General features: G+C 34.9%; 1 protein-coding gene and 1 long non-coding RNA gene across 2 annotated transcripts; both read right to left on the reverse strand.

Annotated features, from left to right (window-relative positions):
* Window positions 1-10,511: 10,511 nt before the first annotated feature.
* On the reverse strand, window positions 10,512-11,811 carry LOC135772023 (uncharacterized). The gene is made up of 2 exons (XR_010543214.1): window positions 11,709-11,811; window positions 10,512-11,653 (listed from the first exon to the last, which is right to left on the reverse strand). It is a non-coding gene; the product is annotated as an uncharacterized lncRNA (long non-coding RNA).
* A 1,903-nt stretch (window positions 11,812-13,714) lies between these two features.
* On the reverse strand, window positions 13,715-18,348 carry trhrb (thyrotropin-releasing hormone receptor b). Its single transcript, XM_065288731.2, has 2 exons — window positions 17,262-18,348; window positions 13,715-15,788 (listed from the first exon to the last, which is right to left on the reverse strand). Exons 1-2 carry the CDS (start codon window positions 18,033-18,035, stop codon window positions 15,381-15,383), a joined length of 1,182 nt encoding a protein of 393 aa, XP_065144803.1. The 5' UTR covers window positions 18,036-18,348; the 3' UTR covers window positions 13,715-15,380.
* Window positions 18,349-18,623: the final 275 nt, after the last annotated feature.

Genomic DNA, 18,623 nt, shown 5'->3' on the forward strand with positions numbered 1-18,623 from the left:
GCACCTTTAAAATGATAATGATATAATCATGTTATATAATCATGTTTCACACTCAAAAAAAGAAAGCATTGCTCTCTCTGTCTCACCAGTCTCTCTGCTGTCTGCATCCACCTAAAACTTTGATTTCATATATACATATACATATATATAAAATATTGGTGCTTAACGATTAATCGCGATTAATCGATAGCAGAATAAAAGTTTTTGTTTACATCATATATATGTGTGAACTGTATATAATAACTTTGTATAAATAAATGCACACACATGCATGTATATATTTAAGAAATGTTTACATGTGTATATACATTTGTATATTTATTTATAATTTATATTATATATAAATATAAATACCTAATATATAAATATTTTTTTTCTTATAATTATACATGCATGTGTGCATATTTATATATACATAATTATTATACACAGTTCACACACATATATGATGTAAACAAAAACTTTTATTCTGCTATCGATTCATCGCGATTAATCGTTAAGCACCCCTAATATAAAACGTTTTAAATGATTAAAGTGATTCAGTTATTACATATCATTGCGATAAGCATATTGCAGTAAAAACATTTACACTATTTTGGGGTATATTGTGCAGCCATACTTTTTAGCTTTGGCAGCCAGTTATGAAAAATCTGTTTTGTTTCTCATCTTTCTTTTTTCTTTGTTTGGTCTTAAAGTCCTCGGTGTTATTACTGTCACAGCAGGTTGCACAGCACTGCCGACAAATCAATTCATTTACCAGACATAGTCAGAGATCACAGGTAAAATCCGTGAGACCTTTCAAAATTGAACCAGGTGAAAAATGTGGTGCCTTTGTCTCATACACGAATTACCTTTAGTAGAGGTTTGAGATATAATTATATAAGTGAGAATCATTTTATAATGCCCATACATAGGTATCTAGTGTTTATACGCCATTTTTGCTTTAAAAGCAACATTTTTTTCGTATTAAAAAATGTCCTTCAGTTATAGCTCAATATTTAAAATTACGTAAGCCAGTCAAAGAGTTTTTTTTAATACTGTATCTTTTTGGAGAATGAGCTTTAAATCAAGTCAGTACAACACATAAGAAAATGATCTCATAGTCTCTTGTGTTTTTGGTTTAACAATTTATATCTGTCCAGGCCTTGGTTGTTTTTCACCCGTGTCACAGACCTTTCAAATATAATTGGTCACTAACCAAAGAGATGTGCCTGGGAGATAGATCCATCTCCTCTGTTTCATTTAGTGGCTTAAACCTTATTTTGTTGAAGCCTTAGATTAAATCACAGCTTCTTGATTGAATTAGCCTGCGATGTTTGCTTTCTTTTTCTGTACCAGAATCGTTGGACACCTAAGGTAGATTAGTGATATTCGTCTAATGCATATGAAGAAGGGCTGTGTGTTTATAGCATAAATGGAAATTTTTCAGCAGCTGCTGCTCTGAAATCAGTCAAGGCTTTTGGTATTTTGTATTAAAGGGGAAATTTCACAAGACTTTTTTAAGATGTCAAATAAATCTTTGGTGTCTCCAGAGTACGTATGTGAAGTTTTTGCTCATAATACCATATCGATCATTTATTATAGCATGTTAAAATTGCCACTTTGTAGGTGTGAGCAAAAATGTGCTGTTTTGGGTGTCATTTTAAATGCAAATGTTGATCTCTGCACCATGGGCGAGGCTAGCCCCTTTTTAGGGGTGCTTCAGCACGAAATGTATTTAATCTAATGTTCGTTCGTCTTTGACAAGGTTAAATAATGTCCAAAACATACTCCGTAGTTTGTAGTTTAAATGTATATGTTAAGTTAGAAAATGAAAACCTCCCCGCTTAGCAAATGGTGTCATCCTCTTCTTTTACTTCTCTGTACCTGCATCGACCGTCATTCAGCGCGAGACACGCGCACAGTGAGAATCAGTTAAAAGTGTTGTGATGCAACTTTTTTTGTTCAAATCTTACAATCTTACGTTATGTTTATAATGAGCGAGTACATCACGAATCAATCTTTCAAGCCGTGTTTTTGTCTTATACTGAATCACCATGGTACACGTATAATAAGTGTTTATTTTCGGATTATTTTAGTCCGGCGGGTACCCGCGCGCTGCGGAATAGCACAGTAGCTGGGTGACTCGTCCATAGACTTAAACGGAGAGAAGTAGCGCCGGTTACAATGTTCTTCCGCAAGACGCATGTAGTTTTGTGCGTCTCAGTGGGTAGTTGCATACGTGTGTCTCCGTTGTTAAAGTTTATTGTATGATTTATCGTTAATTTGAGACTTATTTTAACAATCGGGAGTCATGTAAACATGACGTCACGTGCGTCTTTTCTGGTCAGTCGTCATGAAAACATGGTGTTTGGAACAGAGTGAAAACAAACTACATATCACTGTATACCACAAGTACCGGTAAGTTATGTGTGAAATAACTGTCTGACTATCAAACTAGACAATAAATATTTTTTTAGATTGTCACATGTAGATTAATATGAAGGGGATAACGTTTTTAACCCTTGGTGCAGGAGTCACAAGTGTTTTGTTTTAGACATAATAGTAAAGGTAATGGTTCAATTAAAGGACTGTTAAAAGAAAAGCTGCAAATTAACAAATTATTAATAAACCTACCATCCTACCATATGTTGTAGGCATATTTTTATAAAGTAGGAGATTTGTCATTTTGACAAAGGCTTAAAACGACACACTGTATATCCACATAAAACCATACCCACACTGCTGCTGTAGCCCACCTTTTGTCCTGATACTTTAATATGGCATTAATGGCAAAAAAGTGCTAGCTCGCCACTAATTAGAAATAAAAAGGTTGGCAAAAAAATGCATCTCAAAACTCATCAGATTGATGCTTTAAAATATGTAATTTTAAAAAAATTCTAAGGGGGAGCATGCTCCCAGATCCTAGAGGGGTCATTTTCTTCTCATCTTTTTCACCCCTGACCCGTTTTCATGCCTGAAAGGTCTCCAAAAAAATCTGGATTTTGGAGTTAGTTGAACCAATGTTGAAATGATAGTTATTTTACAATAGACATATTATTGGTTTCTGTAGGAAAAAAGAGTGGGTGGTGGCAGTGGAGCTCATTGGGTGCTCAGCACCCCTAAAGCTCTAACCCTAGAATCGCCCCTGCTCTGCACTAAATGGCAGTGCCATGGTTGGATAGTGCAGATTTAGGGGTGGTATTATTTAGGGATGCACCGATACCACTTTTTTGGAATACGAGTACGAGTACTTGCATTTCAGTACTTGCCGATACAGAGTACTTAATAAAAAACATGATTTAAATTTACAGGTAACAGCTTTAGTCATATAATTTAACAAAAAAACAAGGGACTAGTTTTCCAGTTTTTGTAAACTCTGCCTCTTTGGACAACACAAGAGACATTAACCCTTTACACGCCACTCAAATATAGACATTTCTCAGACCATGGTATCGATCCCTGGTATCGGGGGACTTTTAAACGAGTACGAGTACTTTAGAAAATGTATCCGTATCGGTGCATCCCTAGTATTATTATAATAAGATCCCCTTCTGACATCACAAGGGGAGCCAAATTTAAAAACTTTGCTTAAATGCATTGCAAATCACTTTGGATGAAACTGTCTGCCAAATGCATAAATGTAAATGGGTTTTAGCTCCATGCTTTATGAGGAGTTTAGATGCAAAACCCTCTAAGTGCATCTGACATGTTTTCTTAAATAAGCTATTTTATCAGGCTCTTATGTTTAGGTTAGGTAATTTTACTCTAATGGCAATGAAAAGGTTGTAAGTCAGTAATTGAAAAGGCTTATTTTCACAAAGGTCACTCTGCAAAACCCTCTAAGTACATGCACAAATCTCCACTTCTAATAAAGACTCCATTCCCTCTTCACTGTCCTTTCTGAAGGTAAAAGGCTCAGAAATGTGGTTAATAATATATTTGCTAAACTCCCTTAACTTGGTAAACAAAACTTGCTTGACGATCGTAATTTCATGTAAGACATCGAAAAGCACCTAAGCAAATATGTTTTTGTACATCTAGATGTTAATACATCATGATAAATGACTGCGAAAACCTAAATAAATGTAAAGTACTAGCATGTAGATGTTAATACATCTAGATAAGTGTTTTTGTGAGAACCTTAAGGAATGAAAATGTTCAGATTTAGATAGAAAACAGCTTCAGTAATGCACAATTGTAATTGTTTAGGGTATTTGAGAGTAAGCACACCGAGTCCCTTGTGGTTTAGTCAGCATAGCGGTTAATACAGTGTTCTCATTTGTTCAAGGCTCACTATAAGAGTCTTTGTTTGGTGGAGACAGAGATAGATCACTCTGCTCGAGTGCCACTGTAAGGTCCCCATTAACCTCTTGAGACAGATGTATCAGGCTAGATTACGTCAAACCAATATCAAAGTATCTTTTATAAGTACGTAACTAAAGCCTAATCCTATTTTCATGAGCAAATTAAACAGCTGTGATCATTTAGGCATAACCTTTAGAAGATATATAAAAGCAGCTTTTATTTCCCCAAAAATACATTTGCTTTAAGGATACACTGTTCTCAGGGGACCTGTTTGGAGGTCGGTTGCTTACCAAAGAGAAACATGTGGCACATCTGCATGAAGCAGTGTAAATTTATCAACACCAAAACATGTGAGTTTTTCTCTGGTTAGTGCTGCATCTTGTGCACCCTTGTTTCTTTACTTTGAAATCAGCATCCGTATACGCTTCAGAAGTGCATCTCTTTTCATTTATTATTGCTGAGCAATCCCATAGGAATGAACTCCCATTTGGAAATCACAGTCTGTGGTATGAAGTAGAAAACTGATACAGGTGTGTTAGTATTTTTGAACGATGACGGAGAAACAGAACAAAATAAAACAAGACATTGAGCCTTAGGCTTTTTTATCAATTATTCGTTAACCCTGGCAAGCATCTAAACAGAGCCCGAGGGTCCGTCAGTCTGATCCTGCTCGCTTCTGCTTTGTGTTGCAAGACATGTGCTTTTACATGGATTTCTTGGCCCTGTGGCACACAATGAAGCTTTTTTGCGATGCCCTTCTATATTCATTCAATTTACAAAATGACAATTGAGTCAGATGATGTAACAGCTGTTTTCTGACTATGGGATTTTAAAGGAAAAGGTAAATATTGGTACCAAGTATATTCACCTATACTTACAGGTGCAGTGTTTAACTCTTTCCCCGCCATTGACGAGATATCTCGTCAATTAAGAGAAAACGCTTCGCCGCCAATGACGAGATTTTCCGTCTTTCCGCAATACCGCTATTATCGCTATTAACCTTCCGCAACTTTTTAAAACCGGAAGTATTGCCCTATGGCAAGCTGCTGCATGTCCGTGTCTGTTTTAAAGATCGCTCTGAATATGATCTCTATGAAAAGTCCGTCATAAAAATGGAATTATTTTTGCTTTTTGCTCAAAATATGGTGTTTTTGCAAAAACCTACACATATTCAAAAGCTGGTTGCAAAAGAACCACTAAAGGTAGGATGAAACGGTTTTTTTTTTTTTTTGAAAGCAGAGGGTCTGTTCTTTCATTTGGTATATTGTATGTTTATATATTTAAAGAAGAACATTTTCTGGAAGGCATTAAACTTTGGTGAAAATCATGAAAAACGCTGGCGCTGGCTGGCAACTTTTTTTAAAAACGCTGGCGGTGAAAGAGTTAATTTTTAGAAGGATCTCTTGACAGAAATGCAAAATAAATAATATACAAAAATAAATTATCTGGGTATATAAAAACCTTTTTATAATGCACTGTTATGTTTTTATTACCTTAAAATTAGATGTTTTTATCTACATACACAGAGGGTCCCCTTATGTGGAAGTCGACATTTTGTGCCGCCATGTTTCTACAGAAGCCCTTAACGGAAAAACTTTTTTTTACTAACTTGACTCCGTCAATTACATGTTTTTCCAGTGGTGGGTACCATAGCTTCTCTATTAGTGATGCGCGGGTCGTCTCGTAAACCGCGGGTAACCCGCGGGTCGGGGCGGGTAAAGAAATTGTAAGTTTAATGTGGGGCGGGTCATTAAAAACAAAATAAAAAAACAGATATGTTGCGTCTAATTCCCTGTAGCATATAAATTAAATATTTGGGAATATATATTTGTATATTTTATTACGTTCTAAGGTTAAATTACGTAAGCCTACGTTGCAACGTAACTTGCGCAACGTACCTTGATATCCCCAAACCTTTGGCGTCAAGTCACGGAAGCGCCAAGTAGCTCCCGCTGCCAGCCACAACAACAAAACAAACGGAGAAATAAAAGATGAAAGACGATCTGCGGGAGAAATTTAGGTAGGGAATTTGTAAATAGATCATACAAACGCTGCTTTGTAAATGTTGAAAATGTTTATTATTATCCTATCTCTATATTAATATGACCATGCTGGTTTTTATGGTTCATTCGCGTATGTTGTTGCCACTTTACAGGGTGATGTAATCTAATGGCTGTTTCCAAGCACTTTTAGGCTGAAATAAAGCCTCTTTTTAATTACATTACAAATGCCTAGTATGTCTATTTTAATGGTCGTGGGCTCGGGGCGGTGCGGGTTGTAAAAATAAATACAGTGTTGCGGGGGGGGGCAAATATTTCATAAAAGCGGGACCCACAGGTTGGATAAAACGCCGACCCGCGCATCACTATTCTCTATGCGTTTTAAAACAAGGGACTGAGCCGTTTGTTGCAATTCGCATCCTCACCACTGGGTCACGCTAAAATGTACACACTGCACCTTTAAAACCTATTAGGACCTTTTAAGGGGTATTGCCCCAGTGTCAGCTTGGGAGCATTTTTGGCCATATTTTTCTTACATTGTAACTTGCACAAATAATGTGGACCAAGTCTGATATTTTATATGTGACTGAAAAATATTTGATTACATCAAGGTTATGAACACTGCATGTCATTGTGATATTGGATACACAGGTGTTTAGGTACATTATACTTGCAGGGAGAATAAGAAAAATGAACTGAGAGAGAGAACCAAGGATAAATGAAGTATGAAAAGGATCTGTAATTAATGTATTTTTCTCAAAATCAATTTATTTTCTTGCCTATTAATTTCAGACTGAATTCAACATGTTATCAAATAATCTCTTGTTCTGCAGTAAAAAAGACTTTATCGCCGGTTTAGAGGAGATACAAAAGTTAATGTAATTACAGCCCATCTTTTCACAATAGACCACGTTGAGCCTTTGTGTAATAATTAGGTCTGATGAGAAAGTGTGTCATGGAAAGAGAAATATTACATTAGACTTAAGGTTCTTGAGATTGTACACTGTCAGAAAAAAATGGCCATAGCTCATATTCGAATACATAACAAATGTATACACATCTGTACCTAAATAGGTACAGATGTGGACCTCTTTGTAAACCTCTTTGGTACTCCTCAGTGACAGCTTGGGACCATTTCTTAACCATGAGTTGATATTTGAAGCTCCTATGTCAATCCTCTAAAACAGTGTTTCTCAAACATTTTCATCCCAAGGACCACTTTATCTTCCATTTTTTTTCTGAGGACCACCTAACAGAATCCGACTCTAACACGCCCCCAAAAAAACAACAAAATAGGAAGGATAATCTAAATTTAATTTTAATATGCAACTGATTTGAGTCAAAAACAAAATTTTTAAACACAAATGCAATGCTATGTTCAGAAATTATTATATGAATTTTATTTCATTTGAAAAAGTAAATGTGAAATGAGTTGCAGCTTAATATGAACAACAAACTGCACATGTGAAAAACATCTGCAATTAAACATACTATAACAGCCTAGGTCTCACTTAATGTCATTCCAAAGAGCCATCAATTTAAAACTGAGGTGGTGGGTATATGAAGTTTATGGTTGTAACAATGGTAACAATAAAATGCTTAAAAAAATGTTCCCCTTAATGTTCAAAATCACTGAAATTACAGGGATTTTACACATGAAACAAAAATTTGTACATTACAAAACTAATAGATCTGTGGATTTTAGCTGCTTTCAGTTGACGCTTGATCTTTTCTTTTGACTCCTCTTTGGTTTAGCCACTGATCCATTTTTATGTTATTAAAACAAAATGGCAAGAACTGATATCACAGTTTCACAAGTGCATTAAAAATCTACTTAAATAAGTGGCGATTGTATAAACACTGTCCTAGTTTCATCTTTTGGCGGACCACACTTTAAGAATAACTGTTCTAAAATGTCTTTTTTTTTATTAAGACCTGATAGCTGCATAAATAAGCTTTCCACTGATGTATGGTTAGTTAGGATAGGACAATATTTGGCTGAGATATTCAACTACTGGAAAATCTGGAATCTAAGGGTGCAAAAAATTGAAATATTGAGAAAATCGCATTTTAAAGTTGTTCAAAAAAGTCCTTAGCAACATGTTACTAATGATAAATACATTTTTATATTTACAGTAGGAAATGTGCAAAGTATCTTCATGGAACATGATCTTATATCATATCTTTATAATTAATATCCTAATGATGTTCGAGAATTTTTACACACATACATTGTATTTTTGGCTATTGCTACATCTTGTGACTGGTTTTGTAGGTCCAGGGTCACATTTCTCCCAAAAAATCATTTTGATCTGACTGTCTCAACGTACAGTAACAAGAACTAAGAAATGGGGTTTGTGGTTTTATATTATTTTTATTGTTGCTTCACTCATTTAGCGTGTCACAGAGGTTTTAATGTAAGATTTATTTGTCACTTTTTTATTAATTTTGCAATAAATCTCATTTTGATGCAGATTTTCTAATGATTTCCATGTGAAAATGCATTTAACTTTATAATCATGATGATGTAGTAATATCATGATGTATTAGTATCGTTGGTTTTAACTTGCACCATTGTGCACAACGGAGCTGGAGTTGCTTTCTGATTATATTTTTCTCGAATGATAGTCATTTTACTGCACTTTGCAATATTAGAAAGTTCTGCACAGAGATAAGACTTCATGCAATATCTGATCAGCCACACAGAGGTTACAACAACATTATAATCATATCCAAGTAAATTTAACAAATTATGGCTTTCTTAACCAAGCTGAAAACTATAGCAAAAAAGAAAAGATGTAACTATAGGACTGTAGTGAGTAATTTGTATAATTGCTGGTTGTACGTTTATATTTAGAACAGCTCTTTAATACGCATAAATCCAATTTTAACATCATATTTGATTTATCTTTAGACCCTAACATTTTTTTACATTTATATTTAGTCATTAGCTGATTAGCTTTAATTCATAGCGACTTATGGGGAAGGAAAACAGTAAAGCAATTCATCTTAGGAAAGAAATATATACAAAGTTTCAATTGCAAAGTGCATTTTACATTACAATGTAGTGGGGCATGCATTTGAACGTATTTCTTTGAAGAGTTGTTTTGCAGGATTAAACATGTATGAGAGATTATCTGTCTGTATTTCAGATCATATATCTAAGTTCACCATATATTTTCATCTTAAGTACCCCTGCATTTCCATTTAAGAGTCTAGACATCAAATGATTTTTTGCATGATATTTTGATGGCCACGTCGTAGCCATGGTTACAGAATCACTCTAATGTTCTCTAATTATGGTCATTTGTAAGATTTTATTCAGCGGAGTTGTATACTCTGTAAAAAATGTATTTACTTCAACTTTCATATATGCGGTCCACATTTAAAGCTTAAGTAATGACAAAGCCATTTCTTCCTTTAGAAGTAGAATCTCATTTCAAAACCACTTTAAATTGCCTGGCAGGGAGCACAATGTGAAATATATCGCACCAAGAGAGCGAAGAAAAGGTAAAAGCAGAGGTAATTAAATGGAGAAAACAGATATGTATCACTTGCGAGAGGTAAATAGCTTTGACCTATTGCATAAGCAGAAAGCAAAGGAGCTAAAATGACAGATCTGTCATGCTTAAATAAAATATTATGTATTTTTTAGTTCTTAGTTTATTTATATTACATTCTTGCCTTGATTTCAAGCCATCAATAGACTCAGAAGGTAATATGCTCATTTTTAATAAATTTTTTAGTAGTGACTTTATTTTCTCTTTTTTTTCCATACTGATCTGATTATAAAGTCGTCACTGATAACACCTTGTAAAAATGTGTCTTCATGTGTGTGAGCATATGAATAGTGTTATGCATTCAAAGTATTTTCTAATCTTTTAAATGAATTACACAATAATACAGGAAAGTACAGTAATTGGTGACCTTGGCACTTGCTTAGGATGAATTATGTTTTAAAATCTGCTTGAGGCTGCCAATATCACAGCAGTTTTCTCAAAACAGTCAATTTTTCCGAACCGTTCTTTGTCATTTTATTCACTCGACACAATGCAGAATTGATTGCATTATATGCAAGTACTTGATGGCCAATTTTAGTGAAAGTAACTTAATTTAACAGCTGTAGTCGGAGAATAAAATGTACAATTAGAAATTACTGTGGTATTGTGAAGCACTGTTCACGATTGTTCGTCAGTGAAAAGATTTATAGAAATCACCTCCATCTTAATGAACTCAGTCTTTAATGAGCACATTTATACAGTGAATGTATATGCTAAATATAATAACTCTAAATATAATAACTCCAGTTTTCACAAACAATCATAATACATCATTTTAAATACCAACCTGATTGAATAATTCAGCAGTACACTCAAGGCTGATGGCAAGCATTTACCGTTTAGAAACAACAGTTACCACACAATTGCAATAAAGTTAATTACACAAATGTATTTGATTTACAGAAAAATAGTTTTGAATACACTGTAACTGTATTATATATCTGTCATTTATCCCTATCACCCTGTCTTTAAACACAATTTTATTGCAAACAAACCTGAGGTTGTGAAACCTCTTGGCGCAACTTTGTAATGAAAATATTTGTAAAAAGAGATTCACAAAAATGTAGTTAAAATCATTGACACTGGACCGTAAAGCTGCCATTAAAACACAACAGAGAACTTTTCCACACTATAATGACACCTTAATTACATTTAAAAAACAATAAAAAATGCACAATGACTTCTGCACAATCAAGCTAATTCAACTGGCATATCTAATGAGAAGATATGTACAAAAATGCAGCAGGGTTAACTTTGCAGCTGATGAAGCTTACAAATAGGGCGTCAGATCAATACATATGATAGCCTTTTCTATACATGACTTTTTCACAGATTCACTAACCTATTCATCTGTAAAGCAATACAGAAAATGAAGAGTTTGGTTCAAAAACAAGTTAACTCCTGCAGTTGGTTATCAAAACAAACCAACTGCAGTTTGATTGATATTTATTGGAATGCACAATCAAAAAACGAGATTTTTGAAAAACCGTTATCTCGCTTTGGAACCAAAGTTATCTAGTTTTGTAACCAAACTTTAAAAAAAAACGGAGTTATCTCGTTTTGGAACTAAACTGTAAAAAACGGAGTTGTCTCGTTTTGGGACAAAACTTTTAAAAAAACCCGGAGTTTTCTTGTTTTGGAACCAAACTTAAAAAAAACTGAGTTATCTCGTTTTGGAACCAAACTTAAAAAAACCCCGGAGTTATCTTGTTTTGGAACCAAACTTAAAAAAACAAACCCCGGAGTTATCTTGTTTTGGAACCAAACTTTTAAAAAAAAACGGAGTTGTCTCGTTTTGGAACCAACCTTTAAAAAAACCCGGAGTTATCTTGTTTTGGAACCAAACTTAAAAAAAAAAAACGGAGTTATCTTGTTTTGGAACAAATCGTTTTTTTTTTCAAGTTTGGTTCCAAAACAAGATAACTCAGTTTTTTTACAGTTTGGTTCCAAAATGAGATAACGCCAAATACACCGGAGTTATCTTGTTTTGGAACAAAACTTGAAAAAAACTGAGTTATCTTGTTTTGGAACCAAACTTGAAAAAAAACGGAGTTATCTCGTTTTGGAACCAAACTTGAAAACAATGGAGTTATCTCGTTTTGGAACCATACTTTAAAAAAAAAACCCTGGAGTTACCATGTTTTGGAACCAAACTTGAAAAAAAACGCAGTTATCTTGTTTTGGAACAAATCGGGTTTTTTTTTCAAGTTTGGTTCCAAAACAAGACAACTCCGTTTTTTTACAGTTTGGTTCCAAAACGAGATAACGCCGGGTTTTTTTTCAAGTTTGATCTCGTTTTGGAACCAAACTTTAAAAATAAACCGGAGTTATCTTGTTTTGGAACCAAACTTGAAAAAAACGGAGTTATCTTGTTTTGGAACCATACTTTTAAAAAAAACGGAGTTATCTCGTTTTGGAACTAAACTGTAAAAAACGGAGTTGTCTCGTTTTGGGACAAAACTTTTAAAAAAACCCGGAGTTTTCTTGTTTTGGAACCAAACTTAAAAAAAACTGAGTTATCTCGTTTTGGAACCAAACTTAAAAAAACCCCGGAGTTATCTTGTTTTGGAACCAAACTTAAAAAAACAAACCCCGGAGTTATCTTGTTTTGGAACCAAACTTTTAAAAAAAAACGGAGTTGTCTCGTTTTGGAACCAACCTTTAAAAAAACCCGGAGTTATCTTGTTTTGGAACCAAACTTAAAAAAAAACGGAGTTATCTTGTTTTGGAACAAATCGTTTTTTTTTTCAAGTTTGGTTCCAAAACAAGATAACTCAGTTTTTTTACAGTTTGGTTCCAAAATGAGATAACGCCAAATACACCGGAGTTATCTTGTTTTGGAACAAAACTTGAAAAAAACTGAGTTATCTTGTTTTGGAACCAAACTTGAAAAAAAACGGAGTTATCTCGTTTTGGAACCAAACTTGAAAACAATGGAGTTATCTCGTTTTGGAACCATACTTTTTAAAAAAAACCCTGGAGTTACCATGTTTTGGAACCAAACTTGAAAAAAAACGCAGTTATCTTGTTTTGGAACAAATCGGGTTTTTTTTTCAAGTTTGGTTCCAAAACAAGACAACTCCGTTTTTTTACAGTTTGGTTCCAAAACGAGATAACGCCGGGTTTTTTTTCAAGTTTGATCTCGTTTTGGAACCAAACTTTAAAAATAAACCGGAGTTATCTTGTTTTGGAACCAAACTTGAAAAAAACGGAGTTATCTTGTTTTGGAACCATACTTTTAAAAAAACGGAGTTATCTCGTTTTGGAACTAAACTGTAAAAAACGGAGTTGTCTCGTTTTGGGACAAAACTTTTAAAAAAACCCGGAGTTTTCTTGTTTTGGAACCAAACTTAAAAAAAACTGAGTTATCTCGTTTTGGAACCAAACTTAAAAAAACCCCGGAGTTATCTTGTTTTGGAACCAAACTTTTAAAAAAAAACGGAGTTGTCTCGTTTTGGAACCAACCTTTAAAAAAACCCGGAGTTATCTTGTTTTGGAACCAAACTTAAAAAAAAAACGGAGTTATCTTGTTTTGGAACAAATCGTTTTTTTTTTCAAGTTTGGTTCCAAAACAAGATAACTCAGTTTTTTTACAGTTTGGTTCCAAAATGAGATAACGCCAAATACACCGGAGTTATCTTGTTTTGGAACAAAACTTGAAAAAAACTGAGTTATCTTGTTTTGGAACCAAACTTGAAAAAAAACGGAGTTATCTCGTTTTGGAACCAAACTTGAAAACAATGGAGTTATCTCGTTTTGGAACCATACTTTTAAAAAAAAAACCTGGAGTTACCATGTTTTGGAACCAAACTTGAAAAAAAACGCAGTTATCTTGTTTTGGAACAAATCGGGGTTTTTTTTCAAGTTTGGTTCCAAAACAAGACAACTCCGTTTTTTTACAGTTTGGTTCCAAAACGAGATAACGCCGGGTTTTTTTTCAAGTTTGATCTCGTTTTGGAACCAAACTTTAAAAATAAACCGGAGTTATCTTGTTTTGGAACCAAACTTGAAAAAAACGGAGTTATCTTGTTTTGGAACCATACTTTAAAAAAAACGGAGTTATCTCGTTTTGGACCCAAACTTGAAAACAATGGAGTTATCTCATTTTGGAACCATACTTTTAAAAAAAACCCTGGAGTTACCATGTTTTGGAACCAAACTTGAAAAAAAACGGAGTTATCTTGTTTTGGAACAAATCGTTTTTTTTTTTTCAAGTTTGGTTTCAAAACAAGATAACTCCGTTTTTTTACAGTTTGGTTCCAAAACGAGATAACGCCGGGTTTTTTTTTTCAAGTTTGATCTCGTTTTGGAACCAAACTTTAAAAATAAACCGGAGTTATCTTGTTTTGGAACCAAACTTGAAAAAAACGGAGTTGTCTTGTTTTGGAACCATACTTTAAAAAAAAATGGAGTTATCTCGTTTTGGAACCAAATTTTGTTTATTTGTTTGTTAATTCATTGCTTATTTACAGTTTACCCTGATACTTTCCGTTTCATAGGTTTGGAATAAAACATTATATCTTATCAAAATATATATATTAATGTACAACGGTTCCTGACATTACAGTAAACTACAACAAAGCAGCACATCATTAAACATTTTTGCACCAACTGCAGACTAAAGCAGTCTCAGCTGTTTTTTCCCAGGGGTCTGCAGCAGAAAAAACACTCATTAATCAAAACCCCCAAGGACCCCCAAAGATAGGTTGAGATCAATATACTTCAGTTTCCCCTGCATTATTTATACAGTACATTGTGTTTTCAATTAAGAATAATATCACTTGCAAAGAATGCAACTCTGTGACTGATGAAACACTGGCTTTCTGATCCGTTCCTAAGAAACAGTTTGACAAGCAAGCAACATAATGCGATGACTTATAAGTGAGCATGACTTTTTGAGTGCTTCTTGTGGTATTCATGGCACTGAGGTGTGTGCGTAGGTTTAGCTATACTTGTGAGGGCAAAACGTTCATGGTGAAGTATCATGACAAGCTACTTGTGAGGAAATTTTAGATAAAAAGGCAAAATCATGTTTTTCTAAAAATCTATTGCCATGCTCATGTTTCTGTGAGAGTACGATTTAAGTTTGTGTTACTCAACCAGGAGGCCTTGCATGGGGCATCAACATGACTTTAAAAAAAACTCTTTCTTTATGCTAAGCTCTCTTTTTTTCGGGTTGTCACTGGGACTGTACCTTTTAAAAAGGTCCAAATATGTACCATTCGGGTACAGATACTGTATGTTGAGGAACCAGTATGTACCTCTAGGGTTCCATTATCACCTTTTAGTGTACTTTTCGAAATGGTACCACCCAAGTGACAACTTTTCTACCTTTTGCACCTTTTTCTGAGAGGGGATATATTGTAAGTGTGCGTTCTTAAAATGTTGTTGAAAAGGGGAGGGCTATGCAGTCATAAAGCTTGAGATCCACTGATTTAGGGAATAAAGAAACTATGTGATGACTTTACTTATGTAGTGACACCTTATGTTTATGTGTGTAGCTGTTGTGAGTTTATCAGGGCTGACTGAAAGTTTACTTTGTAAACTCGCAGTTCTGCGTATACATGAGCTTCTTATCAGAAAACAAATCCTCCGATGGTGTCAGATCGTCTATGTCGGTTGAAAAATGCGCTGTGGTCTCCACCGTCGATGTTTCCTTGGCAACACTGTAAGTTAGGGCAACGGTGTAGGCCACCTTCTGTGCCTGCGCGGTGCGTCCGCAGCGGCAGAGCCTCCTGAATGCGGCGCGAAACTTCTGTGACATGACGTTGTAGATGAGAGGGTTAATAGCGCTGTTGAGGTAGACACAGGTGCGACAGAAGAGCAGAAACCAGATGTCCAGATAAGCCTCCTGCAGGAAGGAGTTAACCACCACCAGTGTGCGGTACGGCATCCATAGTACAGCAAACAGAATGACCACCACTGCCAGCATCTTTGTTACCTTTCATGAAGAAAACACAAGAGTTGTGTTATTTACCACATGTAAACATTATTAAAAAAAATAGATCCCTCATACTTGGATGTTTTAACCCTTTATTGGGGAACATTTGGATAAACCCAGCTGTTTAAATGAACCTATATTACATGTACACATGTGGCAGACAGTTATCCAAAGCAACTGCCAGTGCATTGCACAGTATTTTGTTAGTATGTTTGTTTTCTGGGATCAAACCCACAACATTTTGTGCTGCTAATGCAATGGCCTACCACTGAGCTACAAGAAAACCCTACAAAAAATTTTGGGAATTTTCATAAGTGATAAACCAAACATACTGCGTTAAAATGTTATCTATGCTGGGTTGTTTAAAACATTGTTGGGTCAAATTTAAACATTGTCTGGGGTAACTTAACCCAACATCTTGGTTACAATGCTGTGTTGAAAATAACCAGGCATTTTTAGACTTTTATACAGTCTAAAAAATATTGGGTTGTTTTTAACCCAGGGCTGGGTAACTATGGGACAGAACACATTTTTGGGTTAAAATGACCCAACTAATGGGTTGTTTTAATGTGGTTGATTAACAATAACCCAGCAATTGAGTTAAAACAACCCATTATTTGGGTCATTTTTACCCAGAAATGTGTTCTGTCCTATAGTTACCCAGCCCTGGGTTAAAAACAACCCAATATTTTTAGAGAGTATGGCTGTCAAATAATTAATCGCGGTTAATCGTATACAAAATAAAAGTTTGTTTGCATAATATTTTTGTGTGTGTAATTATTATGTGCATATATAAATACACATATACATGTATACATTTAAGAAAAATTTATTTATGTATTTTTTATTTATATATAATATAAAATGAATCAAAATCTAAATATATATATATATATATATATATATATATATATATATATATATATATATATATATATATATATATATATATATATATATATATATATATATACACACAAACATAATTTTTTCTCAAATACTGTACATGTATGTGTGTGTATTTATATGTACAAAATAATTATACACAGTACACATACATATATTTTGTAAAAACAAACTTTTATTTTGTATGCGATTAATGGCGATTAATTTTCTAACAGTCCTATTTTACCCAATTGTGAGTTGAAACAATCCAGCATTTTTGTGTGCTGCAGTAAAGCTATACTAACTATAATGATTTCCATTACAAATACCATCAGCTTTTACCAAAAAAAAAAACATAAAATTTATTAATCCAGTGTGTTTTGGGTATTATTCCAGTGTATTTAATGGTGTTGGTTCCCATCCTCCAGATCCCATCCTATCAACAGAACCCAACACATTACCAGACCATTATAATTTCCATTAAAACCAAAAAACCAAAGCTTGTGCCACATGACTCAGTGTAAATCTAATATAGCCATCTATTCTCTTGTTAAAGATGCTTTGGTGGTACAATTGAGATCCTCTCACCTGTCTCCTGGATGCTGCAGTTTTACTTGAGCATCGGCTGGAATTCTTCATCTTGTTCTTTTTCGTCATGCAAAAGTTCTTGTGCCCATTTTTGTCCTCTTTAAGGTCGGACGGTAGCGGATTAAGAAACAAAATTCTAGCAATGAGCCCATACAGGATTGTCGCAAGTGTGAGCGGTAGAACAAAGAAGATGCCAAAGTCGAAAAAATATATGGGTAGGTAAAGGTTTCTGGACACTTTGTACGCGCACGTTACTATAGTCACATCCTTGTAGACCACCTGTTGGATGTCGGTCAGATAAAACCACATAACGCAGTAAAGCGAGGTAAAGACCCAGACTCCTAAAATAATTTTCTTCGCCCTGGAGAGCGTGCATAAAAACTGCGCTTTGATCGGGTGACATATAGCGATGTATCGCTCTATAGTGAACGCCGTTATGGAGCACGACGATGCGTTGATTCCGAGATATTGGAAATAGGTGATGGACAGGCACCCGAGGTGCCCAAAAATCCACGAACCGAATAAACTGTCCGCTATGCTCGGTAGACCGGCTGAGATCAAGACCATTAGGTCTGCGACGGCCAAACTAACCAGGTAACCGTTAGTGGGGGTCCGCATGTGTTTCGTGGTAAGGACGACCAAAATGACCATCACGTTTCCAATGATGCCAAGGGCGCATATTAGGAAAACTATCAGGACGCTGATCACCTTGTATTCGACGCTGCGGTCAGTCCAGGTTTCCAAAGTCTCATTAGTTGCCGTCAAGTTCTCCATTCTAGAAAGGTCTCCAAGTTCTGAGCTCACACTTGAATGATGTAAAGTCCGGTGTGTTTACATGATTTCATGCTGTTCATTCCACAATAAGCGTCAAATAAGAACTTTACGCACTTGGTATTTTAGTTTTTTGATTGATACTAATCTACATTCATTTTAATGAATAATATCGTACAATCGACAGGATCTAAAGGTGCTTGTCCTTCAGCTGTTGTAAAATGGCATTGAAGACAGATGTGCTCTCTGCTCTTGCTGTAGATCAAGTGATGGATCTGCGCTTTGACGGATAGCGCGCCGGTGCTGAATTTAGTCTGTCCCTGGGCTGCGTGATCAGATGCGCATAAGGGGCGTTTTACGCACGGGCACAATTCACAGAAATGAAAGCTGGAATGATCATTCAAGACCTGTGAATTTACGTTATGTCTCCTTGCTTAAATCTTATGCATTATTTGGGCTTTTATTTATGTTATCTCATAAAATTGTGACAACGTTTAATTTAAGAGAGTGGGCAGCCTGAGCAAACTATATCGATTTAACCATCAATCTAATGGAATCTTACTTGGATAATTCTATTACTTGATTTAAGAT

The sequence above is a fragment of the Paramisgurnus dabryanus genome, chromosome 19, assembly GCF_030506205.2.
Source record: "Paramisgurnus dabryanus chromosome 19, PD_genome_1.1, whole genome shotgun sequence".
Classification (NCBI taxonomy): Eukaryota; Metazoa; Chordata; class Actinopteri; order Cypriniformes; family Cobitidae; genus Paramisgurnus; species Paramisgurnus dabryanus.

Bases quoted from the DNA above. Each gene is read 5' to 3' on its own strand.
- trhrb (XM_065288731.2), bottom strand. From the start codon at position 18,035: ATGGAGAACTTGACGGCAACTAATGAGACTTTGGAAACCTGGACTGAC. The intron at 15,789-17,261 runs GTGAGAGGATCT...TCTTCATGAAAG, and splicing joins CTGCAGCATCCAGGAGACAG to GTAACAAAGATGCTGGCAGT.